Genomic DNA, 25579 nt, shown 5'->3' on the forward strand with positions numbered 1-25579 from the left:
TAAGTCACATTAAAAATGAAAGACATTGTCAAACACTTTGTTTCATCATTTTGTTTTTTAAGTCTTTTTTTTTTTTTTTTTACTTATGGTGCTGGATATTTTTGTCTTATTTCTACTATAATGTGTGTATTTTTCAAGTTTTTTTTTGTTTTCACACATAATAGTCAAATATATACACATTAGTGCAATAACAAAATAAAAAGAGCAGGCCGTCTGCACGCTAGTATATATAATGTAAGTCCTTATCAACCGATCTCATATATACTCGCTCCATTCATTTTAAAATGTCTTTTGACTGCTGATTTAACGATCTTATTTAATTGTCGTTCTTATTTATTCTGGTAAACAAATAATACTCTTCGATCATTTCTTTACCAGAATTTTGTTTTAAAAAATAAAGAGTAGTACTTCACTGTTAAAAAACAATCTCTTTTTGTTGTAAAAAATGTTGTAAGAAAACAAAATCATTATTATTTTTAATAGAAAACATTTTAGAGTAGATATTTGGTAAAAATAAATAAAATAGGTTGAGATTTGTATATATCCGACACAATAAATATGAGATTTTCTTTATGGCAGAGAGTTAATGAAATACAGTATTATTTACGAAAAAATATTATAATATTAATTATTACAATAATAAAAAAACATATATATTGTTGATTTTCGAATTTCAACATACACTTTTTTTTTTGACGCGTTCAACAAACACTTGTTTTTTTTTTGAGGGCTTCAACAAACACTTGTTAGTTGTTAGAAGTGATTTTATTTCTATATTACTAGAACATCGACCCGTGCGGTGTACGGGTCTGATTAGCTGTAACATATATAATGATTAAATAAGATATGACAATTCCAATAATGTAAGGTAAATGAAAAAAGTTGAGTAACATTAAACACGATAGTTCAACAATAATTTTGAATAAATATTCATACAAAGAAAATTATGTTATATTACGGAAGACTTCCTTATAGACCACATTCGAAGTCTTAGTCGTATCTTCACCGTCTTCATCGATGATCAATATTTTTAATCATTTTCTAGAAGTAATTCTTGAAATTGCAACATACAATTGACCATGTGAAAACACTGGCGACGGAAGATATATCCCAACATGCTTTAAAGATTGTCCCTGACTCTTATTAATAGTCATCGCAAAAGAAATCATTATAGGAAATTGTCTCCGTTGAAATTTAAAAGGAATTCTCACGTCAGATGGTGTAAGAGAAAATCTAGGTATGAAAACCTGATCACCAATATTACTTCATGAAATTATTTTTCCTTCAAGAGCATGTTTTCTCAATCTCGTAATAATAAGTCTTGTTCCATTGCATAATCCTAATTTTTGATTCAAATTCCTTAATAGCATAACTGCAACTCCAATTTTAAGTCTCAACTTGTGATTTGGAAGTTCCGACGTAGAAATCGTGTTCAAAAATTCGGGAGTATGAATATCATCCACTGTTTGACCGTTTACATTTTGTGTGAGTGGAGTATCATTAATCAAATATGTTTTTTCTTCTCTAGGAATTAAATCCAACATATAATCATTTATTGTGTCGACTATTGGCGCGTTCAACAAACACTTGTTTTTTTTTTTGAGGGCTTCAACAAACACTTGTTAGAAGTGATTTTATTTCTATATTATAGGTACAAAAGTCACACAATCCCAATCAAGTTTGTTTCGCACGTAATAAATGCAAACAAAAATTATACCTTTTCTTTTTAAAGTTTATTATTGAATTTGATATTTTTGCTTTCACTGATTAACTGATTTAACTTAAATAGAAAATAATTTTAAAGTTTATTCATTGAATTTGATATTTTTGCTTTGACTGATTAGCTTTTTTTGGTTACAATTAAGTGATTTAGCTTAAATAGAAAATAAATTTTAAAAATAAATAATTGTGCAAAAACAGAAAAATAAAATAGTATTAATCAAGAACAAACTTCCATTTTAAAAAATAGGAAAAAATAACAATAAAAGAATTATAAAATGTTATGTCAATAAAAAATTATCGAAAGTATATAGAAAAAATAAGAAAAAATTGCATAAAAATAGAAATATAGAAATAAAAAAACAATACTCTATAAAAAAACACATAAACAGTTTTTTTATTTTATAAACGAAACATAAACAATATTAACACAAAGTTTATTAAATTGTCCTAAATATTCTTAATAAAATTTCTAATTTTTGATTAAAAATATAAACGGGATCATTATTTATCGCTTGAACATAAAAATCGAATAAATAAGTTTACAAGAAATAATTAACACAATATAATAATAATAATAATATGACAAAAAACTTATTGGATTAGAATGAGATTATTTGTTAGAGATTTGTTTGTTTGTTTGATGAGGATAAAGAGGAAGATATTGTTGTTTGGGAGATTATGTGAGAAAATATAGGGATACGAATTACCTTCTTAAAGATTTAGCTGAGAAACATAAATTTAGTAGAATATTTTTTTTTTTTTCAAAAAAAAAAACTATGAAAATTAGTGGGCCGGCCCATCGGGCCACGTAGGCTTTTGCTTATCGGACCGGGCTAAGTGGGTCGGGCCATGAAGTTAACGGGCCGGGCAGCCCGGCCCCTTTATTTGACCGGGCCAGGCCGGACCGGGCCAGCCCCTTTGACAGCTCTAATACCGACAAACTCAAATATTGAATAAAAGTCAATAGACCCGTGCGAATGTACGGGTCTTTAAACTAGTAAATAAAAGATATATATTTTGTTCTTATCTATAATTTGTTTTATTCCTATATTTAAGTATATCATCTTTTTATATTTTTTTAAAATATCTTTTTTAAAAAAATATAACAATCTCTTAGTAATAGATTTAAGAAATATAGTGGTTATATATTAGTAATAGATTTAAGAAATCTCTTACTATAATTTGAGCATAGAAACAAAAAATCCTCTTCTCTGTTGCTTATCTCTCACGTTTCCCTTTCAACCTCACTCCTTCATCACTCACTCTTTCCGTTTTGCGCCGGCGGGAACTAACCGTCATTCCGATAACCCTTTTACCTGAATTTCATCATTCAACGATCAATTTCCAATCTTTAATTTTTTTTGGGGATAATAACAATTTTCAATAAAATAGGGTTAGGTTAATTCCATGGCGATTTCATCTGGGACTGGTAACCATCAAGAACAACATGCTCATGGCAATTTGGGTCCTGGTATATATTGGACCCCCGAAGAACAAGCTACTCTTGAAGATTTACTCACAAAGTATGTTAATTTTCTATTTTCCTATCATATTACATTGAATTATGAATGTGTAATTACTATATCGTATCTTTGTGTTTTGAGTTTGATGTTTAGTTTGAGAGTTGAATTTGTTAATTACTTAAACCCTATCAATTTAATTTTGGTGTTTGTCTTCTATTTTTGTAGTTCAAGACATGAATTAGGGTTTATAGTAATAAATAAGCTATTTGCAAGTAATCATAGGCTCTGTTTGGATAAACAAATTAGCGTTTGTTATGGAATAAAAAAAAGTTAAATGGCTTGTCATATAAGTGCATATGCATTAGCTATTTTTATAACCAAAAGATAAATTACAGCTTAAAAAAGGTATTGTTTTTGTATAAGTGCTTATCATGCATGATAAGTGTGTATATGTATTATTAGCAATTTTTATATGATAAAATTATGTTAAATTGTTTTCGTACGACCTATACGATGTTTTTGTAAGCTATCTTGGAGAGTTTATGGAAATAAGCTGAGAAAAGCTTATCAACGTTTGTCATAAGCCGTATTCGTAAATTCTCCCAAACAGTCTCACATGTGAGTTTAATATCGTCTTATGTATTTATTTGTGAATTTTGATTAGTGTATCCTTAGACTGGCTTATTCCTTAAATAAGCCAATCCAAACATGTCCATATATAGTACTCAATAGCGGTCTCTAAAACTTATATCTGTTTCATCTGTTTTTATTTTTGGACATTTTGGTCATTTCAGTCTAAAGCTTATTTGCTTTATATTGGGTTTGAATATTTTACACATGCGTGCGTGTATTGTACTTTCTGTTCACACTGAGCTTTATGAGAAACCAGGGGATCCGAAAACTAATTATATGCAAATGAGGATAAATGGCAGTTTGAAATGGAATGTAAATGAAATTTCCAGTACTAGTATTTACTTAATTCCTTAAATACAGTACTTTTTGTTCCTGTACTTTGATTGAACAGTAAGTTCATTGTGTTGTCATAATGTTCAACACATGTATTTTGATTAGCAATGCATATCTGTGAATTCTATATACGTAGTAACGTAGTCACATAAATTAATGAAAATTTTAAATTTTGCTTTGCAGGTATGCCTCAATATCGAACATAGCATTACGTTATGCAAGGATAGTTCCAGCGCTAAATGATAAGAGCGTTAGGGATGTGGCACTGCGAGTCAGGTGGATGAACGTAAACGTAAGCTACATACTCGTTAGTTTCTGCATTAAGGCATTTATACCATGCACAAATTTGTTTTCCCCCATTATATCAATAAGTCACATCGCTTCTCATTTGATCCTATGGTGGAAACAAATTTGAGTATGATACAACATTTATCTCACTTGTGCACCATATAACTAGTCTTTATTTCATTGCATTGTTGTTACATTAGAATTTAGATGCAAGTTTACGACCATTGGTTAACGAACTGTTTGGATCATGTATCAGCAAGGCATCAGGGTCTATCTTATTATGATCCTTTTCTAGAAGTTCGTCGTAACAATGCTCAAGGGTTTAATGTATTTTCAAATAGTGGTGCTATAGCTCTACTGCACAACGGATTTTGATGAGTCCACTATGAAAACCGTGATACCATCCCATTTCCTCTATAAGAGCGATAGCTGATAGTATCCGCCATCGTATTTTTGTTCATAGCAGATGTAGTGGACAACAGACAATTTTAGGAATTTTCTTTCTTTTTAAAAATAAAACTGAAGAGTCTGCATGTTGGTTGCATAGTGGCCCATTTTTATTTGTTTACAACATTCCTTTTTATTTTATATAATTGAAATATTTCAACTGCAATTCGGCTTCTGCTATTTGTCCACAATGCTATTAGCTATTTCACATAGCGGTTTTTAGTTTTTTTGGCATTCCCACTATCGATAACACTGCATGTCATGGTTGTGACTTATGAGAACTTTTCTTGTTTGTTGGGACATGAGAATCTTATCTTTGATATGTCGCTGCATGGTGAATATAGTCACCTAATAATGGAATTATGTATTATAATTATTTTTCGTAAGCTTTTAGCCACTTTTACCCAACTTCTGGTGGATTTGTCATAAAAAAGTTTCGTGTTAGGATTTACTCAATTGCACAAGTTATTAGACATTTAGACAAAGATATTTAAGAGTAACCATCTTGTTCCTTCCTGAGACAAAAGGGTAATTGATGATATATTCATCCATTAAATTGCGCACGACACTTCGGTTCCATTTGCAACCTTCCCCATCCTTAATTTAAACTATGAAATAAAGAAGCTGGGTGTTATTGAGATTGTATAAACTCAGTTTCTGCATGTTATGATGGTGCGTTTGTTTTTCATTTCTTACAGAAGAAAGTAGATATCAGGAGAAGGAAGGATGGTCACAATTTGGCACGAAAAAGTAAAGGTAAAAAGGTACAGCTTCCATTTATTTCATTTTAAGCAGTAAATGTTACCTGAAACTTTTGTGCAGAATTCAAGTTTTCTGTACATATTATTTCTCAGATGCTTACCAAAAGCCAGGAAAGGGTGTCTGACCCTGCAGCAAAATCATCTCAATTTTCTGCTGCTCGACCCAATGTCCCTCCATATGCGCAACCAATGATTCCAATTGACTAATATTTTTGTCAATATTAATGGGTTAACAAAACTGAAACCGTTTAACAATATTAATGGGTTAACAAAACGGAAACCATTTAAAAGACTAATGATTTAAGTGTATAACATATTGAAACTATTTAACAACACTATTTTTTTTCACCATTTTTGTGAAAAATTGAAAGTCATTCAAACACCATAAACCTCTAATTTCTTTAATCCAAAAGCTTCCAAACACTTCCAGAAATCAAAATATACCAAGAAACACGAAGAAAAACCAATAGAAAAGCATACCCAAAGTTCAAAAATAGTTAAGAGAAAACTTATTTGGTTAGCTCGATTTAAAGGCAAACTAAGTAAGTTTCGAATTGATTCATGTTCCAAATCATGTCCTGAAGCTTTTCCAACCGTTTATTTTGCTTATTTTGGTTATATACTGAAACCAAAATAAGCAAAAGATGTCATAATGATATCGAATTATATATTTATAATGGTGTAGTAATGATGTAGCAATGAAGTTAATGAATCGTTGGTAGCGCGTGTGTATTAGCTTGTTGAGTTGTGGTATCTAAGAGTTGTGTTGTGTGAGTATTCAGTCGTCCAAAAGGATAATATGTTGCTTGTTGTTACTATGTGTTTGGCTACTTCTTATATTACTATAGAATTCAGTTAATTGTGTGACGTTGTTACTCACCCCTTTTCTGGTTCGCCTCTACGATGTGCAATCGTAGGTTTTCAGGTAAACAATGATGCTTAGCTGAGAGTCCGGAGATGGCATTAGGAGCTGTCTTCCTTTTGCGTTTTCAATAATTGAGTCGCTCTGCTAGGAAGTCCTATGGGGGAACTCTAAATTTTATTTTAGTTGTTTTATTGCTTTACGAATTTTTAAATTGAACCGTGGTGTTTACCTTAGTAATTTGAATCTTTCGGACAAATTAGTTTTGTTTATGAGTTTGTTTCCGCTGCATTTTTATTAAAGAGACATTTTACAAATAAAATTAAAGGGTAAAAATTAAGGGTGTTACATGAGTGAATCTATTTTTTGCAGGGGGTAAATAGAAAAAAAATCTGCATAGGGGGTAAACGAAAATTTGCTTATTTTGCGGGGGGATAAATGATCATTTACCCTATAAAAAAAGACATTCGCCCATTAAAATATTTTGCTTATATAGTTCATGTTATTATGAATAATAATACTTAATGAAGTCCATTATTGTGTAGGTTTTCTTATCCCCTAAATGTGTCCTATAACTAGGATCTCTTTGTTACAATGTAAAACACTTGTGAATAGAATAATACAAAGTTTATTCCTTTCTCTTTCTCTCATTCATCTCTTCTCTTCTATATTCTTCCTCATCTTTAGAAATAGTTCATAACACGTTATCAGCACGATAGTCTCTTCTCTTTGAAGAAAGGTATAACAATCATAGGAAGTGATAATTTTATTTTCTGTATTTTTTTTATTCTATTTTTTCAGATTTTTTTTTTATATGAAAACACTATTATGAAAATTTTGAAATATGGATCATGAAGATTCATAACCTACGATCCAGAAGTATCGTGTTGAAATTTTGAAATATGAATCCTGAAGATTCATAGTGTGAGATGAAATTTTAAAATATGAATCCTGAAGATTCATAAGCCTACGTTCCTAAAAGTATCGTAAAATATCTTTTAAAATATGAATCCGGAAGATTCATAGATATAAGTAAAATCAATTTATATTTTTTTTATATAATTTTTTTGTTAATATTTTATATAGCATTTTTGTTTATTTCTTTTTGAATTCCAAAAGAATTCAATCTATATGCATCCCTGAAAGATTGCACCAATATATTCCTCTTATATTATAGTATATCTTATACAGTTCATGAAGAACTTAATTATTATATGCATCCCTGAAGGATTACATAAAGGATTATTTTTACATTATAACGATGTTATATAGTTCTTGAAGAACTTCATATAAATTATTTCTTATGAGTTCCGAAAGAATTCAATAAGCATGCATCCCTAAATGATAACTTTATCAATTTTTTTGTCTTAGCAATTTATAATTTTTATTGAATTTATTTATTGTTATAATAATAATAACAATAATTTAATATACATATATCATGATTTATGCGCCAATTTTATATTTCTATAAGAATACTTCAAGTATATTGCTCATGATTTATGCATCATATTGGAAATCATTTACCTATACATAATATAAATATCTACTACTTTTCAAATTATTTTTAACAAGCCAACACATATAATCATATGCCAATTTATTTTCGATATGTTACCTATACCACCTTTCAGTACGTTACTATTTTTTTTTGAATGAAGTATGTTACTATTTAATTTGCATTATAAATTTCAGTATGTTACATTATATTAGTATTAATAAAAATAATTGGAGTACGTTACTATTCATTATGTTTATCTATTTATTTGCTTAATTTTATTATTTGATGATAGTATCAATGATAAATGAACGAATAATCATTCCCAGAAGTGAATGAAATGCGACCCACTGATGATGTTACTCCATTCCCATAAGTGAATGTAGCAACACATGATTACCATGAACAAAATTGGGGTCATGATTATGTTAATAGTCATGGCCATGTTAATTTTAAGAACTCAGCTTCTCACTAGAAGTGAAAAAAAAATATGAAAAGAATGAAAAAGGATAAAGTGGGCAAATTAGCAAAACTAATGAAAATATATATTATGGTTGTGGAGGCAAGGTCATTGGTATTGTACATGTCGTACACCAAAGGATTTTGTTGATCTTTATGAACGATCACTCAAAAAATAAAGAGAAAAATATCAAGACTCATTTCGTTTATGGTGACTTCAGTTATGCTCATATGAATCCTACTTATTTAGAATGTGCTTGTTGATTTCATGAAAGATTGTAAAGATTTGTTGTTGAGTTCCTGAAGAACTAAATTTTTACAACATGCTTGAAGTCCATAAAATCTATTTGATTTTAGTATAAATTAGATATTAAAACATTGTGATTCTACTTTTTGGTTAAGTTTATTTGGAGACAAACAAATACAATTCCTCTAACCTTAGCAATGCCTGTTGTATTGTGGTTTTGCCACCACATTTTTGACGTTTTACCTTTCGTATTTAGTACACATATGAAAAATCGCATAAGTTTAATTCCTTGTGTAAATATTGTTTCTTATTGTATTACCTAATAGATTGTGTCCAACTTTTTTGTTTTGATTCTAAAATAAGTCATTAGAAACTTAATTGATTTGAGTTTCAAATAATTATTCAAATATTTGTTTAACTAGTCCTATCTTTTATCTTGTGTTTTGTGCTTTGCAATCAAACTTTTTGTTTTGAAAAAGCTAAATTAGCTCACCTAAATTGGTATCAAAGAGAATAGAACCTAAGACCTTAAGGAGGCGCACACTCCCAGATTCCAATATACCACCAAATCAACCCAAGTGGGTTCGCTTTGCAATCAAACTTATGTGTGCAACCATTAACATTATGGTGTGTTCTAACTTCTAAGTATTTATGACTTATATATTGTAATATTGATGATTTATCATGCAAGGTTTGAGCGATTTCCTGAAACATAATTTGATGTTTTTTCCAAGTTTAAGTTGTAGAAGGCAAATGTAGAAAAATAAATGGGAAGATTACATTGATTCAAATTTCCAGAAAATTTCCGTGGAACATGATATTCAAATGTATTTTTCAGTTAAGGGTCATGCTAACATGTGCCCTTACATGTTAAGAATATTTAATTAGAAATATTCTCTCAAAGTTTGTGCATTTAATTTATGAAAAGTTTAAAATTCAAATCAAATGCACGGATTTCAATAAAACATTACTTTATTTAGATTCTTAAGAGGACACATGCTAGCTTTTTCCTTCGGTTAATACTGTGTTTAAATGGTGTGACAATAATGAAAATGTTTTTTCTTTTTTATTTTTAAATTTTTTACAATGGAGCAAGTGAAGAGCGAACCTAGACTTGATGCATACTACACAAACTTCCAAAACTAGATCAAATTTAATGTTTATAATGAAGATGTCTTTAATTGAGGGATTAAATGCAGTTTTGACCCCTCAAATTTTATAAATGTATGAGTTTAACCCCCTAACTTTTACAATTATTCGATTTTAGCCCCTAAGTTTCAATTGTCCCCATGTTTATCCCATTTTACATTTGTTAGCCCTCCGTTGATATTTTTGAATAAAAATTGATTATGTGGCATTTTAAAATTTTAAAAATATTTTAAAAATTGAAAAAATATTTTAAAATAAAAAACCTTAACAACCACTTGAAACTTTGAGAATAATCAAAAATTGACATCCATCCCTTGTGTCTATATCTTTTGTGCCTATATAAGAATGTCTTAGTGCGACGTATTTCGTTTTCCCGTCTTGGTACGGTATTTATTTGTTTCAGGTTGAAAAATTAAGGTCGATCTAGTGCAGAGAAAATCAATGATTTTGGTGTCGTCAAGACTACAGATCCGGATACATGGATATTTCAGACACTTTAATATAGTAAAATATGTAGGCTTAATTAATTTGTTGTTTTATGCTATTAATATGAATGTTGTGAGGTTGTTCGTAGATTCATCCTTTTTGTTTTTAGTGATTTTTGATTGAATCTGCAAGTGTTTTAGAACAACCAAAGATTTAATTATAAGTTTTATTTTTTACTCATGGTAGTTTTGTATTTAGAGTACAATATTTAAGCAGCAATTGAATACAAAGAAAATGAACATATTTTATCTTTTAATTTTTAGGAATTTAGAGCATCAATTTTTTTTTATCGTCATTTATTTATTGGAGTACATATATATTTGGAATGTTTTCACTACAAATTCATGGACGTTCGGGACAACCTTCTTTGTTATTTTTTTTTCAACTGTGCTTACATCATAGAGATTAATATAAGGCTATGTTTTTTTTTTTTTTTTTTTTCATTCAATTGATTTCATTTCTACTTTTCTATTTAATTTTCTACATCTTATTTCAGACCTAATTTCAAAATCGTTGCAAAAGATAAAAGTAAATGTCAGAGAGAAAAGAAAGATGGGAAATCATATTGACATTTTTTGAAAAGCATAAAAGGTTTGTCAGGGGCTTCACACCTACAACGAGTATATGCTATAACATTGAAGGAAAAATCACTATCAAAAAGTTTTTTTCTACTCTTTCTATTTTTCCAGTAATTATATCTTAATTTTTCCAAAAATTGTAATTTTTCCAAAAGATAAAAACCTCATTTTTCAATTTTGATGATTGATGTCATTGTATCTTAGCATTAATTGTCTCTTTTGTACTTCCATTTTTTAACGAAACTTATTGTACGCTTTACAATCTCATTTTTCTTTTTGACATCTGTTCAAGGTTGATGAGGAGAGAAGACACCTCACACCATCAACAACAAAAAAATAGATATAGAATGGAAGGGGAAAGAGTTGGAGAAGACTATAGCAAGGAAAAAAGTATGAAAACAGAAGGTCATCCTTACGAAAGGCACGCAAAATGATTAAAAAAGAAGTAGAAGATTAGAGAGGAGTTTGATTATTGTTTTAAGTCAAAAATCTATTTTTTATCTTCACAAAGACATGTATGATCATGAAATCAACAATTAACAAACATATAGTTTGTCTTATTTTTAACTATGGATGTATATCTCTCTCTATAAATACTTATCTTGACCGGAACATTGATAGTTATGAAAATGGATTTTCATTTTATGTTCAAAGTTTTTTTTTTTCTATTGACAACCATCATGAACTTTCATTCTTATGTTCTACGCATCGAATGAAGTCTTTTTGAAAATACTTTTCAAATATAAGATCACATTTTTTTAAATATAAGATCACATATTAACATATATTGGTAACAAGTTGTTTCTTTACCTATTATGTCAATCAATTCACATAAAATACAACTTTTATTTAAATGAAAACTAAAAGTACGCAAAAATTGAATTGAATAAAAATTAAATTCTTAGTAAAATATTTACGATTTATATATGATAGCAAAATAAAAAACGCGGATCACACAAACGGGCACAGAACTTGCCCGTTTGACCGTTAGATGCCAAAAGAAGCGGGCACGTTCCGTGCCCGTTTGTGTGATCCACTTTTTCTATCGCGCTAACATGTACTTTAATTTTATTTCTTATTATTTTTTTCAATCCAGCGGCCGTCTGTGTGTTCCGCTTTTTCTATTCTGCTAAGTTGGATAAAAAATTATATTATAGATTTTTCATATATATATATATATATATATATATATATATATATATATATATATGAATAGTTGGTTTTTGAAAAACAACAAATTAAGTCACATTAAAAATGAAAGACATTGTCAAACACTTTGTTTCATCATTTTGTTTTTTAAGTCTTTTTTTTTTTTTTACTTATGGTGCTGGATATTTTTGTCTTATTTCTACTATAATGTGTGTATTTTTCAAGTTTTTTTTTTGTTTTCACACATAATAGTCAAATATATACACATTAGTGTAATAACAAAATAAAAAGAGCAGGCCGTCTGCACGCTAGTATATATAATGTAAGTCCTTATCAACCGATCTCATATATACTCGCTCCATTCATTTTTAAATGTCTTTTGACTGCTGATTTAACGATCTTATTTAATTGTTGTTCTTATTTATTCTGGTAAACAAATAATACTCTTCGATCATTTCTTTACCAGAATTTTGTTTTAAAAAATAAAGAGTAGTACTTCACTGTTAAAAAACAATTTCTTTTTGTTGTAAAAAATGTTGTAAGAAAACAAAATCATTATTATTTTTAATAGAAAACATTTTAGAGTAGATATTTGGTAAAAATAAATAAAATAGGTTGAGATTTGTATATATCCGACACAATAAATATGAGATTTTCTTTATGGCAGAGAGTTAATTAAATACAGTATTATTTACGAAAAAATATTATAATATTAATTATTACAATAATAAAAAAACATATATATTGTTGATTTTCGAATTTCAACATACACTTATTTTTATTTTTTTTGACGCGTTCAACAAACACTTGTTTTTTTTTTTTTGAGGGCTTCAACAAACACTTGTTAGAAGTGATTTTTTTTTTTTTTTTGCTCTAAGGGAGGCCGTTAGGCCAAATTACAAACGAACACGACGATTAAAGTAAATATTGGCAACATCCTGCCAAATAAGATTCACACATCCCGGAGGTGGGTGACTAAGAAGAATGGAACCCGTAGGTATAGAAAGAGCATAGTTTGCAATCCAGTCAGCAACTTGGTTTGCCTGCCTATAGATATGAGAAATTTGAACTTGCCAATCCCTCATTTTAAGGCGATTGATGAGGGAGACAATGGTAGCACAAGGATGAGATGGGGGACACCCTTTATTGATTAACGCCACAGCGACTGATGAGTCTGACTCTAGAGAAATGTTCTGGTAACCCTTATCCCAAACCCATTGAAGAGTAGTTAGGATACCCCAAAGTTCAGCCATAAGCACGGTGCACGACCCTAGATTCCGAGCCACTCCTCCGATCCAAGCACCAGTGTCATCTCTGATTACTCCACCACAGGCTGCCTTACACAACCTTCGATTAACTGCTCCGTCTGTGTTACATTTAACACTTCCTCTAGTGGGTTTCTGCCAAGCAATATCTATTGTTGAATACATACTCTGCATGTGCGGGTATTCTATATTCACTCTATTAGTATCCGCCATTAAGTTCTGAACTTGTGCTACAATAGCTTGCACATTAAAACCTCTACCGGCAAAAACCATTTGATTTCTATGGTACCACAACAACCACACAGTAATACCAAAGGAGATATGACCTCCCAGTTTACCTCTTTCACGGGAAGGCTTGAGATAGTGATTCAGCCATGTTGGCAACGTTTGAGAGTTTTGGTTCCCGAAAGAGAAATTGAGTCTCTGCCAAACTTCCTTGGAGCGGTCGCAGTCACGGAGGACATGCAAAGGTGTCTCGATGTGAGAAGAGCAGAGCGGGCAGACATCATTAGCATCCATACTCCACCTTGCTCTTTTATCGTTGGTCTTCAAGCCGTCATTATACAATAGCCACAGGAAACATCTAATTCGATGAGGACCCTCCCACTTCCAAACGTTTGTCCAAATAGCAGATCTGGTGGGAATGTGAGAGAGTAAAAAATCATACGCCGATTTGGTGGAGAATATACCATTGGATGTCAAAGGCCAGGATACAGAGTCGTCACCTAGAAGAGGGTTAGCAGGAGCACATCCAGCTATTTGATTCACAAACTGAGGTGGGATAATTTTTTTGAATAAATCAAGACGCCAAGTGCCATATTCGTTGGATAAGTCTGAAACCGAAGCGCTAGCAATTGAGTCTGATTTAGAGGTGCAATTGCTAGATTTTGAAGAATAACACCTGATGGAAGCCAAGGGTCAGTCCAAAACCGGATCCTTTTCCCGTTTCCAATGTTCCACTGCATTCCAGACACGACATCCTTCCACACTGCGAGAATACCCCTCCAAGTGATGGAGCAATTTTGCTTCGGATTTACATTGGGGATGAAATCAGTCCCACATTTGTATTTAGATTTAAGAACCTGAACCCAGAAAGCTGAAGGAGATGCTAGCATGTTCCAGGCTACCTTCATAAGAAGAGACTTGTTGTAAAGATGAACATTACGAATTCCCAATCCGCCTTGATCCTTGGGTCTGCATATGTCTTCCCATGCTACAGTATGCCAGGTCCGTTTGATGTATGTAGCTCCCCATATGAAGTTACGCATGAGTTTCTCAATCTGCTTGCACACTCCTTTTGGAAGTAAGGTAGTTTGCATAACATATGTTGGGAGGGCAGCTAACACGGATTGTGTTAATGTGACCCTACCTGCAAAAGATAAGCTAGCTGCTTTCCAAGAAGACAACCGTTTCCGGACTTTATCAATTAGGAAATCATAGTTTGCTTTCCGCTGCCTTGAATGTAGAATCGGAACCCCTAAGTATTTACCAAAATCTGAAGCTAAGCCAAAGCCAGATACAGAACTCAGTTCTTGCGCTCTTTGGAATTGCACATTTTTTGAGACTAAAAGTCTTGTTTTTTCGGTGCTAACTCTCTCCCCGGATGCTTCGCAGAAAAGTGAAAGACAGTCCGTCAAAATCTTCATCTGTGATACAGAAGCTTCGGCAAACAAGATGAGATCATCGGCGAAAAATAAATGAGAGATAGGTGGCCCGTCCCTTGATAGAAAAATAGGTTTCCAGACCCTGTTCGTCACTTTTGATATAATGAGATGAGACAGACGTTCAACAGCCAGCACAAACAGATAAGGAGACAAAGGATCACCCTGTCGAATGCCCTGAGAAGGTGTGAATTTGGATGATTGGCCTCCATTAAAAAGAACCTGCATATCAACAGATGAAATACAATGGTATATGAGGTTAGTAAAAGCACCAGAGAAACCAACATCTTTGAGAGTATCAATGACAAATTCCCAACGAAGGCGGTCATAAGCCTTTTCAAGATCAACTTTCACGGCCATGTATCCCTTGGAGCCTTTTTTTATTCTCATAGTATGAAACACTTCTTGAGCTATTATAATATTGTCTGCACTTTGACGGCCTTGAATGAAGCTACACTGTTGAGGACCGATAAGCACCGGCATAATATTCTTCATGCGAGTGGCTATGATCTTTGTAACAACCTTATAGATAACATTGCATAAACTAATAGGCCGGAATTGTTTAAGGGACGTGGGACCATCCACCTTAGGAATTAAAACCAACAAGGTCTCATTTATGTTTCTAATGCCGGAAGGATCAGCAAAAATATCTCTTACCACCTTACAAACCGACGCTCCAACGATGCTCCACTGAGTTTGAAAGAAGATAGGGTGGAGGCCATCCGGTCCCGGAGATTTAAGGGGACCCATAGAAAAGATAGCTTCCTTAATTTCACAGTCCAACGGTAGAGTTTCAATTTGGTTGATATCGTCCTGTGAGAGGCGTGGAAAACACCCTCTCAGAGACCACAAACTGAGATCACCAGCAGCTTTGTACAACTTGGCAAAATATGAAGTTGTCATGTTGTCAAGAACAGCAGGGTCGGTTTCCATTTCACCTTCCTCATTTTGGAGCATTTCAATTGCCTTATTTCTCTTCTTCACAATGGTGGATAAGTGGAAATAACGAGTGTTCTTGTCTCCAAACTTAATCCAGTCTTGTCTCGCTCTTTGATACCAGAAAAGATCTTCTTGGGCTAAAATATCTTGGTACTGTTGAAATAATTTTTTTTGTAGATATTGAAGGCTTCTAGAATCTGTGACTGCTCTACGATGATCCAGCCCCTCAATACGTGCAAGTAGACGTCTCTTTTTATGGAAGATATTCCCAAACTTAGTTTTATTCCATTCCACAACTTTGTTTTTGAATTCTGCCACTGCTTGATTCCAACTCAACTCATCATTCCAGGCTTCTCGGACTAGTTCGGGGAAGGATTGATCTAGCGTCCAATTAGCCATAAAACGAAAAGGTCGTTGAATATTTGTCTTCTGAATTGGAGATAATCGCAACATAACTGGCCGGTGATCTGATTTGAGATTCGGAAGATGAAAAACACTAGCTTCAGGGTACAATGATTGCCAAGGAAGATTGCAAAGGGCGCGGTCTAGGCGCTCCTTAACTCCTCGACCCTCCCAAGTATAACGAGGTCCATGAAAACCAAGGTCTAAAAGCTGACAAGTCTGTACACAGTCATTGAATTCATTCATAGAGCACATATTAGGTGGACCTCCTCCATGCTTGTCTTCACTACTAGTGTAAGCATTAAAGTCCCCCATTAGTAGCCAAGGCTTGTTCATACTCACATAGATATCTTTCAAAGATTGCCACAACATGTGTCTCTCCACTCCTCTTGGAGACCCATACACACAAGACAAATCCCAGCAATTGTTACTACTAACATCCTTAAATTCCACGTGAAGGAGCTGGGGATTTGAGTGGGTAACCTTCACTACACAATCAGAATCATTCCATAAGAGCCAAATACCTCCTGAAAATCCTATAGCATCAACTCGAAGATGATGTTCAAAACCCAATTTCTCAATCACCTTCGTCGCCACTTCCCCGCTGATTCTTGGTTCCACAATAATCAAAACATCGACTTTGTTGAAATTACAAAGGTCACGCACCATAGATGAGAAGAGTCGAGCTTTGGCCCCTCTCACATTCCATGACAAAAAGGTCTTTATAATCATAAAAACTTACAAAATAGAGAGTATCTGGGACCGCAAGGCACTATGCCATCTGACCAGCCCCCCTATCCAAATCTGAAGTCAAGTTACTGCCGTCAATGTCGGCATCCATCGCATCCACAAAAGGTTCTTCCATCGTTTGCTTATCGGGACCATCGTGATTTGTCGGATTGTTGTTATTCGTGTCTGGAGGTCGGGTCTGGTGCGTTTCACTCAGCTTTCTAACACTCGGTGCCGTTGGGGTTTGTTGATGGTGATTCATATCTATGTTGTTTGTGAGAACAGGGGCTTCGTTTGCGTGGTTTGGGACAGTTTGCAGTAAAGCAATTTCAGGTGAATTTGGGTCTTGGCTTATGTGGGCCGGGTTGCTAAAGGAACGGGTCTGGATTTCTCCAACATGGGTAGATGGTTGTGTCATTCCACTTATGTTTTTGGGCTTGAAGGTAGCTCTGCTTGTATTCTGATCTAGGTTTGATCTAGTGTCTTTTTTTGCTTAGGCTTATGTTGGACCTTGGAGTGGGTTTCTGTTGCTTGAGTTTCTTTAGCCAAATGTTTGACTTGGTCAATCTTGTCACTTTCCATTTGACGTTCCCCAATCAACTCATCCCCATTATTATCCTTAACTCCCTCATCAATGAGTAACGCACCAAATCTGGATCCATGATTATTGGATGGTCCCACCATCTCCTTCCCTGACTTTTCGCCGGTTGAACTTTGTCGGGGTTGTTGTTTTCGACGTCTACCACCGCGCTGGACAAGCATCCATGGTCCAAATTTCTCATTTGTATTATTATCTTGTTCCTTCTGTTTCTCAAAATTTTTCTCTAAATTTTCATTAGTTGGACCTTGTGGTGTTTCTCCATTAGTAATCTCGCATTGATCTTTCCGGTGGCCATAGCGACCGCAAGTGAAGCAAACAAGATTGATGCCTTCATATTCAACCGTATACGTTCTTTTGTTCAAGACAAATTTTGACCGTAAAATTTTCCGAAGATCAATCTCCACACAAATTCTAGCAAACTTTCCTCTCTCAGGAGCATACAAGCCTGAGTTGGATTCATTTTTTGACCTTAGCGTGTTTGAATCAATCTTGACTGTCTTTCCAATGCAGTTACCAATCTTCCAAAGAATATTTTTATCATAATATTCAATCGGTAACCCAGGGACGCGGATCCACACAGCAACACGCTTAAGCTCATCTTCCCGGGGAAAGAACTCCGGGTGCCATCGCTGAACAACCAGTATGTGACCAAGTATCATCCAAGGCCCTCCTTCGAAAGCTCGAACAACATCTGGCCACTCTTCAAAGCGGATAAGGAAATAATCGTTCTCCAGATCAATGATTTCCATCCCACCGGAAGGCTCCCACATCTTTGTCAGTCGTGTTTTCAGAAATTGGAGCCCAACTCGTTTCCCTAGTAGTTTAACCACTAGTGATCTCTTCCAAGGGATACATGCAGCCTTGATGTCTTCCTTGCTCACTTTAGCAACTGGTACAAAAAGAGATTCCTCTGTAACCTCTTCATGAACTTTCTCTTCTTCCTCCATTTCATCTTCTTCATTGGATATATCTTTGTTCATGAACCACCAATCCTCCTCTGGAGATGTGTCTTGGTTAGATCCACCATTAAAGTTCATACATATGTCTCTGTATGAAACTTTTGGCCGCTGACTTATTATATCATTGTTTTGTTTTTGCACGTCCATTCTTTGGGTTTCCATCACCACTGTATCTTGTGATGACACATCTATCTTAGCCTTCTTCTTGCTGCGATCTAGTTGGTCTTGTTCTTCCTGTGTTTTGCCGTCTGAAACCCTAGCAGAGGTTTCGTTAGCCATGATGTTACTACCAGTACTTCTTAGTTCAGACAAAACAAACTATTGTTAGAAGTGATTTTATTTCTATATTATAGGTACAAAAGTCACACAATCCCAATCAAGTTTGTTTCGCACGTAATAAATGCAAACAAAAATTATACCTTTTCTTTTTAAAGTTTATTATTGAAGTTGATATTTTTGCTTTCACTGATTAACTGATTTAACTTAAATAGAAAATAATTTTAAAGTTTATTCATTGAATTTGATATTTTTGCTTTGACTGATTAAGTGATTTAGCTTTTTTTGGTTACAATTAAGTGATTTAGCTTAAATAGAAAATAATTTTTAAAAATAAATAATTGTGCAAAAACAGAAAAATAAAATAGTATTAATCAAGAACAAACTTCCATTTTAAAAAATAGGAAAAAATAACAATAAAAGAATTATAAAATGTTATGTCAATAAAAAATTATTGAAAAAATATAGAAAAAATAAGAAAAAATTGCATAAAAATAGAAATATAGAAATAAAAAAAAAATAATACTCTATAAAAAAACACATAAACAATTTTTTTATTTTATAAACGAAACATAAACAATATTACCACAAAGTTTATTAAATTGTCCTAAATATTCTTAATAAAATTTCTAATTTTTGATTAAAAATATAAACGGGTTCATTATTTATCGCTTGAACATAAAAATCGAATAAATAAGTTTACAAGAAATAATTAACACAATATAATAATAATAATAATATGACAAAAAACTTATTGGATTAGAATGAGATTATTTGTTAGAGATTTGTTTGTTTGTTTGATGAGAATAAAGAGGAAGATATTGTTATTTGGGAGATTATGTGAGAAAATATAGGGATACGAATTACCTTCTTAAAGATTTAGCTGAGAAATATAACATAAATTTAGTAAAATATATCTTTTTTAAAAAAATATAAAAATCTCTTAGTAATAGATTTAAGAAATATAGTGGTTATATATTAGTAATAGATTTAAGAAATCTCTTACTATAATTTGAGCATAGAAACAAAAAATCCTCTTCTCTGTTGCTTATCTCTCACGTTTCCCTTTCAACCTCACTCCTTCATCACTCACTCTTTCCGTTTTGCGCCGGCGGGAACTAACCGTCATTCCGATAACCCTTTTACCTGAATTTCATCATTCAACGATCAATTTCCAATCTTTAATTTTTTTGGGGATAATAACAATTTTCAATAAAATAGGGTTAGGTTAATTCCATGGCGATTTCATCTGGGACTGGTAACCATCAAGAACAACATGCTCATGGCAATTTGGGTCCTGGTATATATTGGACCCCCGAAGAACAAGCTACTCTTGAAGATTTACTCACAAAGTATGTTAATTTTCTATTTTCCTATCATATTACATTGAATTATGAATGTGTAATTACTATATCGTATCTTTGTGTTTTGAGTTTGATGTTTAGTTTGAGAGTTGAATTTGTTAATTACTTAAACCCTATCAATTTAATTTTGGTGTTTGTCTTCTATTTTTGTAGTTCAAGTCATGAATTAGGGTTTATAGTAATAAATAAGCTATTTGCAAGTAATCATAGGCTCTGTTTGGATAAACAAATTAGCGTTTGTTATGGAATAAAAAAAAGTTAAATGGCTTGTCATATAAGTGCATATGCATTAGCTATTTTTATAACCAAAAGATAAATTACAGCTTAAAAAAGGTATTGTTTTTGTATAAGTGCTTATCATGCATGATAAGTGTGTATATGTATTATTAGCAATTTTTATAACCAAATGATAAAATTATGTTAAATTGTTTTCGTACGACCTATACGATGTTTTTGTAAGCTATCTTGGAGAGTTTATGGAAATAAGCTGAGAAAAGCTTATCAACGTTTGTCATAAGCCGTATTCGTAAATTCTCCCAAACAGTCTCACATGTGAGATTTATATCGTCTTATGTATTTATTTGTGAATTTTGATTAGTGTATCCTTAGACTGGCTTATTCCTTAAATAAGCCAATCCAAACATGTCCATAGTACTCAATAGCGGTCTCTAAAACTTATATCTGTTTCATCTGTTTTTATTTTTGGACATTTTGGTCATTTCAGTCTAAAGCTTATTTGCTTTATATTGGGTTTGAATATTTTACACATGCGTGCGTGTATTGTACTTTCTGTTCACACTGAGCTTTATGAGAAACCAGGGGATCCGAAAACTAATTATATGCAAATGAGGATAAATGGCAGTTTGAAATGGAATGTAAATGAAATTTCCAGTACTAGTATTTACTTAATTCCTTAAATACAGTACTTTTTGTTCCTGTACTTTGATTGAACAGTAAGTTCATTGTGTTGTCATAATGTTCAACACATGTATTTTGATTAGCAATGCATATCTGTGAATTCTATATACGTAGTAACGTAGTCACATAAATTAATGAAAATTTTAAATTTTGCTTTGCAGGTATGCCTCAATATCGAACATAGCATTACGTTATGCAAGGATAGTTCCAGCGCTAAATGATAAGAGCGTTAGGGATGTGGCACTGCGAGTCAGGTGGATGAACGTAAACGTAAGCTACATACTCGTTAGTTTCTGCATTAAGGCATTTATACCATGCACAAATTTGTTTTCCCCCATTATATCAATAAGTCACATCGCTTCTCATTTGATCCTATGGTGGAAACAAATTTGAGTATGATACAACATTTATCTCACTTGTGCACCATATAACTAGTCTTTATTTCATTGCATTGTTGTTACATTAGAATTTAGATGCAAGTTTACGACCATTGGTTAACGAACTGTTTGGATCATGTATCAGCAAGGCATCAGGGTCTATCTTATTATGATCCTTTTCTAGAAGTTCGTCTTAACAATGCTCAAGGGTTTAATGTATTTTCAATTAGTGGTGCTATAGCTCTACTGCACAACGGATTTTGATGAGTCCACTATGAAAACCGTGATACCATCCCATTTCCTCTATAAGAGCGATAGCTGATAGTATCTGCCATCGTATTTTTGTTCATAGCAGATGTAGTGGACAACAGACAATTTTAGGAATTTTCTTTCTTTTTAAAAATAAAACTGAAGAGTCTGCATGTTGGTTGCATAGTGGCTCATTTTTATTTGTTTACAACATTCCTTTTTATTTTATATAATTGAAATATTTCAACTGCAATTCGGCTTCTGCTATTTGTCCACAATGCTATTAGCTATTTCACATAGCGGTTTTTAGTTTTTTTGGCATTCCCACTATCGATAACACTGCATGTCATGGTTGTGACTTATGAGAACTTTTCTTGTTTGTTGGGACATGAGAATCTTATCTTTGATATGTCGCTGCATGGTGAATATAGTCACCTAATAATGGAATTATGTATTATAATTATTTTTCGTAAGCTTTCAGCCACTTTTACCCAACTTCTGGTGGATTTGTCATAAAAAAGTTTCGTGTTAGGATTTACTCAATTGCACAAGTTATTAGACATTTAGACAAAGATATTTAAGAGTAACCATCTTGTTCCTTCCTGAGACAAAAGGGTAATTGATGATATATAATATATTCATCCATTAAATTGCGCACGACACTTCGGTTCCATTTGCAACCTTCCCCATCCTTAATTTAAACTATGAAATAAAGAAGCTGGGTGTTATTGAGATTGTATAAACTCAGTTTCTGCATGTTATGATGGTGCGTTTGTTTTTCATTTCTTACAGAAGAAAGTAGATATCAGGAGAAGGAAGGATGGTCACAATTTGGCACGAAAAAGTAAAGGTAAAAAGGTACAGCTTCCATTTATTTCATTTTAAGCAGTAAATGTTACCTGAAACTTTTGTGCAGAATTCAAGTTTTCTGTACATATTATTTCTCAGATGCTTACCAAAAGCCAGGAAAGGGTGTCTGACCCTGCAGCAAAATCATCTCAATTTTCTGCTGCTCGACCCAATGTCCCTCCATATGCGCAACCAATGATTCCAATTGACTAATATTTTTGTCAATATTAATTGGTTAACAAAACTGAAACCGTTTAAAAATATTAATGGGTTAACAAAACGGAAACCATTTAAAAGACTAATGATTTAAGTGTATAACATATTGAAACCATTTAACAAGACTATTTTTTTTCACCATTTTTGTGAAAAATTGAAAGTCATTCAAACACCATAAACCTCTAATTTCTTTAATCCAAAAGCTTCCAAACACTTCCAGAAATCAAAATATACCAAGAAACACGAAGAAAAACCAATAGAAAAGCATACCCAAAGTTCAAAAATAGTTAAGAGAAAACTTATTTGGTTAGCTCGATTTAAAGGCAAACTAAGTAAGTTTCGAATTGATTCATGTTCCAAATCATGTCCTGAAGCTTTTCCAACCGTTTATTTTGCTTATTTTGGTTATATACTGAAACCAAAATAAGCAAAAGATGTCATAATGATATCGAATTATATATTTATAATGGTGTAGTAATGATGTAGCAATGAAGTTAATGAATCGTTGGTAGCGCGTGTGTATTAGCTTGTTGAGTTGTGGTATCTAAGAGTTGTGTTGTGTGAGTATTCAGTCGTCCAAAAGGATAATATGTTGCTTGTTGTTACTATGTGTTTGGCTACTTCTTATATTACTATAGAATTCAGTTAATTGTGTGACGTTGTTACTCACCCCTTTTCTGGTTCGCCTCTACGATGTGCAATCGTAGGTTTTCAGGTAAACAATGATGCTTAGCTGAGAGTCCGGAGATGGCATTAGGAGCTGTCTTCCTTTTGCGTTTTCAATAATTGAGTCGCTCTGCTAGGAAGTCCTATGGGGGAACTCTAAATTTTATTTTAGTTGTTTTATTGCTTTACGAATTTTTAAATTGAACCGTGGTGTTTACCTTAGTAATTTGAATCTTTCGGACAAATTAGTTTTGTTTATGAGTTTGTTTCCGCTGCATTTTTATTAAAGAGACATTTTACAAATAAAATTAAAGGGTAAAAATTAAGGGTGTTACATGAGTGAATCTATTTTTTGCAGGGGGTAAATAGAAAAAAAATCTGCATAGGGGGGTAAACGAAAATTTGCTTATTTTGCGGGGGGATAAATGATCATTTACCCTATAAAAAAAGACATTCGCCCATTAAAATATTTTGCTTATATAGTTCATGTTATTATGAATAATAATACTTAATGAAGTCCATTATTGTGTAGGTTTTCTTATCCCCTAAATGTGTCCTATAACTAGGATCTCTTTGTTACAATGTAAAACACTTGTGAATAGAATAATACAAAGTTTATTCCTTTCTCTTTCTCTCATTCATCTCTTCTCTTCTATATTCTTCCTCATCTTTAGAAATAGTTCATAACACGTTATCAGCACGATAGTCTCTCCTCTTTGAAGAAATATATAACAATCATGGGAAGTGATAATTTTATTTTATGTATTTTTTTATTCTATTTTTTCAGATCCTTTTTTATATATATATATGGAAACACTATTATGAAAATTTTGAATTATGGATCATGGAGATTCATAACCTACGATCCAGAAGTATCGTGTTGAAATTTTGAAATATGAATTCTGAAGATTCATAGTGTGAGATGAAATTTTAAAATATGAATCCTGAAGATTCATAAATATAAGTAAAATCAATTTATATTTTTTTATATAATTTTTTTGGTAATATTTTATATAGCATTTTTGTTTATTTCTTTTTGAATTCCAGAAGAATTCAATCTATATGCATCCCTAAAGGATTGCACCAATATATTCCTCTTATATTATAGTATATCTTATACAGTTCATGAAGAACTTCATTATTATATGCATCCCTGAAGGATTACATAAAGAATTATTTTTACATTATAACGATGTTATATAGTTCTTGAAGAACTTCATATAAATTATTTCTTATGAGTTCCGAAAGAATTCAATATGCATGCATCCTTAAAGGATAACTTTATCAATTTTTTTTTGTCTTAGCAATTTATAATTTTTATTGAATATATTTATTGTTATAATAATAATAATAATAATAACAATAATTTAATATACATATATCATGATTTACGCCAATTTTGTATTTCTATAAGAATACTTCATGTATATTGCTCATGATTTATGCATCATATTGTATATACATAATATAAATATCTAATACTTTTCAAATTATTTTTAACAAGGCAACACATATAATCATATGCCAATTTATTTTCGATACGTTACCTATACCAACTTTCAGTACGTTACTATTTTTTTTTTTAATGGAGTATGTTACTATTTAATTTGCATTATAAATTTCAGTATGTTACATTATATTAGTATTAATAAAAATAATTGGAGTACATTACTATTTATTATGTTTATTGGAAAACAGAGAGAGAAGATTTTGATTAATTTCTTTCATTATGACTTAGTCAAAACATTACGGAGAGAGAATTGTATTTATACAATTGAAGGTGGATCAAGTTTCTAACTGACTTGACCCTTTGTCTCTAACTAATATTGCCAGCTCAGCATATGCAGTTACAACAAACTCCTATCCTAACTAATGACTCCTAATCTAACTCCTAACCTGTAAACAAGGCTTAATTACATACAAGGCATATACACCGATATCCCCCCCCCCCCCCCCCCCCCCACAAGATCAAGGGGGTTCAATACATGAGAACACCTTGAGCTTGGCACGAATTGAAGCAAAGTTAGCATGCA

The 25579-nt window shown here is 32.3% G+C and overlaps 2 protein-coding genes and 1 pseudogene across 7 annotated transcripts; 2 read left to right on the forward strand and 1 right to left on the reverse strand.

Moving 5' to 3' along the window:
* Positions 1-1034: 1034 nt before the first annotated feature.
* Positions 1035-1499, reverse strand: LOC123908074 (annotated as a pseudogene).
* A 1391-nt stretch (positions 1500-2890) lies between these two features.
* LOC123908085 lies at positions 2891-6784 on the forward strand. Of its 4 annotated transcripts, XM_045958603.1 has the most exons (5): positions 2891-3025; positions 3115-3245; positions 4335-4443; positions 5585-5650; positions 5741-6544. In XM_045958603.1, exons 2-5 carry the CDS (start codon positions 3130-3132, stop codon positions 5852-5854), a joined length of 405 nt encoding a protein of 134 aa, XP_045814559.1. In that variant the 5' UTR covers positions 2891-3025; positions 3115-3129; the 3' UTR covers positions 5855-6544. The 4 variants fall into 4 exon arrangements, with proteins under 4 accessions (XP_045814559.1, XP_045814551.1, XP_045814576.1 ...); XM_045958595.1 differs by having other exon boundaries at positions 2891-3245; positions 5741-6784; XM_045958620.1 differs by lacking the exon at positions 5741-6544 and adding an exon at positions 6565-6784 and having other exon boundaries at positions 2891-3245.
* A 13121-nt stretch (positions 6785-19905) lies between these two features.
* On the forward strand, positions 19906-23807 carry LOC123908102. Of its 3 annotated transcripts, XM_045958630.1 has the most exons (5): positions 19906-20040; positions 20129-20259; positions 21351-21459; positions 22608-22673; positions 22764-23567. In XM_045958630.1, exons 2-5 carry the CDS (start codon positions 20144-20146, stop codon positions 22875-22877), a joined length of 405 nt encoding a protein of 134 aa, XP_045814586.1. In that variant the 5' UTR covers positions 19906-20040; positions 20129-20143; the 3' UTR covers positions 22878-23567. The 3 variants fall into 3 exon arrangements, with proteins under 3 accessions (XP_045814586.1, XP_045814602.1, XP_045814594.1); XM_045958646.1 differs by lacking the exon at positions 22764-23567 and adding an exon at positions 23588-23807 and having other exon boundaries at positions 19906-20259; XM_045958638.1 differs by lacking the exon at positions 22764-23567 and adding an exon at positions 23588-23807 and having other exon boundaries at positions 19906-20259; positions 22608-22665.
* Positions 23808-25579: the final 1772 nt, after the last annotated feature.

Source organism: Trifolium pratense, linkage group LG1, assembly GCF_020283565.1.
Source record: "Trifolium pratense cultivar HEN17-A07 linkage group LG1, ARS_RC_1.1, whole genome shotgun sequence".
Classification (NCBI taxonomy): domain Eukaryota; kingdom Viridiplantae; phylum Streptophyta; class Magnoliopsida; order Fabales; family Fabaceae; genus Trifolium; species Trifolium pratense.

What these genes read in the sequence shown, in the direction of transcription:
- LOC123908085 (XM_045958595.1), top strand. Translation starts at nt 3,130, where the DNA reads ATGGCGATTTCATCTGGGACTGGTAACCATCAAGAACAACATGCTCAT. An exon ending in CTTGAAGATTTACTCACAAA is followed by an intron (nt 3,246 to 4,334) that starts GTATGTTAATTT and finishes TTTGCTTTGCAG; the next exon opens with GTATGCCTCAATATCGAACA. An exon ending in GAAAAAGTAAAGGTAAAAAG is followed by an intron (nt 5,651 to 5,740) that starts GTACAGCTTCCA and finishes ATTATTTCTCAG; the next exon opens with ATGCTTACCAAAAGCCAGGA.
- LOC123908102 (XM_045958630.1), top strand. Translation starts at nt 20,144, where the DNA reads ATGGCGATTTCATCTGGGACTGGTAACCATCAAGAACAACATGCTCAT. An exon ending in CTTGAAGATTTACTCACAAA is followed by an intron (nt 20,260 to 21,350) that starts GTATGTTAATTT and finishes TTTGCTTTGCAG; the next exon opens with GTATGCCTCAATATCGAACA. An exon ending in TCAGGTGGATGAACGTAAAC is followed by an intron (nt 21,460 to 22,607) that starts GTAAGCTACATA and finishes CATTTCTTACAG; the next exon opens with AAGAAAGTAGATATCAGGAG.